Source organism: Corvus brachyrhynchos, unplaced genomic scaffold (assembly GCF_000691975.1).
Source record: "Corvus brachyrhynchos isolate BGI_N302 unplaced genomic scaffold, ASM69197v1 scaffold1105, whole genome shotgun sequence".
Classification (NCBI taxonomy): Eukaryota; Metazoa; Chordata; class Aves; order Passeriformes; family Corvidae; genus Corvus; species Corvus brachyrhynchos.
Window position 1 is genome coordinate 28,435 of NW_008237932.1, and position 1,856 is coordinate 30,290.

Here is a 1,856-nt window from a genome sequence, read left to right on the forward strand (position 1 = left end):
AAAAATGGGAAAAAATGGGGGAAATGAGGAAAAATTGAGGGGGAAAAATGGGGGGAAATGAGGAAAACTGGGGGGGAATGGGAAAAATGAGGAAAAATGGGGGAAATGAGAAAAAATTGAGGGAAAATGGGGGGAAAATGAGGGAAAAATGAGGAAAAATGGTGAAAAAATGAGGGAAAATGGGGGGAAATGAGGAAAAAGGGGGGGAATGGAGAAAAATGGGGGAAAAACACGAAAATGGGGAAAAAATGGGGGAAAATGGGGGAAAAATGGGGGGAAAATGAGGAAAAATGGGGGGAAGATGGGAACAAATGGGGAAAAAATGGGGGAAAATGGGGGGAAAATGAGGAAAAATGGGGGGAAAATGGGAAAAGTTGAGGGGAAATGGGGGGAATTGAAGAAAAATGGGGGGAAATGGGGAAAAAATGGGGGAAAAATGAGGAAAAAATGGGGAAAAATGCAGGAATTGGAAAAAATGGGGAAGAATGGGGGAAATGAGGAAAAATTAGGAAAAATGGGGGGAAATGGAGAAAATTTGAGGGGAAAATGGGGGGAAAATGGGGAAAAATTGAGGGAAAAATGGGGGAAAATGAGGGGGAAAAAGGGGGAAATGGAGAAAAAAGGGGGAGAAGGGAGGAAATGGGAAAAAAATGAAGGAAAAGGGGATTTGAGAAGTTCTGGGAATGGTGGTGAAGAGGATCTGATGAACTTTAGGGGGGAAATGGGGAAAAATCGGAGGGAAATGGGAAAAATGAGGGGGGGAAATGGGGAAAAGAAGGGAAAATGGGGGGAAAATGGAAAAAAATGGGAGAAATGGGGAAAAATGGGGGAAAAAAGCTCTTTGGGTGTTCCTTGGATCCATGGATGGGACATTCCAGGATTTTCCTGCAGCTCCAGCAGAATTCCAGGGATTCAGGTGGGTTTTTGGGATCTCCGGGTGGAATTCTGGGACCCTCAGGTGGAATTTTGGGACCCTCAGGTGGAATTTTGGGGCTCCCAAGTGGAATTTTGGGACCCTCAGGTGGAATTTTGGGGCTCCCAAGTGGAATTTTGGGACCCCCAGGTGGAATTTTGGGGCTCCCAAGTGGAATTTTGGGACCCTCAGGTGGAATTTTGGGGCTCCCAAGTGGAATTTTGGGACCCTCAGGTGGAATTTTGGGGCGCCCAGGTGGAATTTTGGGACCCCCAAGTAGAATTTTGGGACCCCGAAGTGGAATTTTGGGGCTCCCAGGTGGAATTTTGGAACCCTCAGGTGGAATTTTGGGGCTCCCAGGTGGAATTTTGGGACCCCAAGCCCTCTGAAATTAAGGTAAAACCCCAAAATCCCCCAAAAATTCCCCAAATTCCCCCAAAATTGAGAACGCAAAGACCCCAAGCCCTCCCAGGGCAGTGTTTATTGAAGCCACCACCAACCACAGGAATTTTGAGCGGAAAACTCAGGAATTTCGGAATTTTTTCAGGATTTGGGGGATCCAGAGGAATCTCCCCACCACCCAACCCCCCCAAAATTTGCGCTAAACCCCCAAAACCCCCCCCAAAAATCAACACAAAGGCCCCAAACCCTCCTTGAGTTCCATTTATTGGCGCGACGGAAACCGAGGGGAATTTTTTGGGGGGGGGAAAGTCTGGAATTCCGGGATTTTTCCTGGGAATTTGGGGCAGATTCCCGCTCACCTGAGCAGGTGGAAGGTGAGCCAGTACATGAAGAGGGGCTGGGCAGCAGCGATGGCCATGGTCAGGTACATCCGCAGCTGGTTCTTGGCACCGCGCACCAAAACCCCCTCGGCCGCCGCCTCCGAGAGCAGCTTCAGCCTCAGCGTCCGGAGCTGGGGGGATTCGGGGGGCATGTGGGGGTT

The 1,856-nt window shown here is 49.2% G+C and overlaps 1 protein-coding gene across 1 annotated transcript in view; it reads right to left on the bottom strand.

Annotated features, from left to right (window-relative positions):
• Positions 1–1,562: 1,562 nt before the first annotated feature.
• Positions 1,563–1,856, bottom strand: part of YIF1B (Yip1 interacting factor homolog B, membrane trafficking protein) — a gene marked incomplete at its 5' end in the record, with an annotated part of 11,097 nt that continues 10,803 nt past the window's right edge. The window contains one exon of the mRNA XM_008632923.2: positions 1,563–1,826. Within this exon, the coding sequence (XP_008631145.1) occupies positions 1,671–1,826 (156 nt within the window). The remainder of the gene's footprint in view (positions 1,827–1,856) is intronic.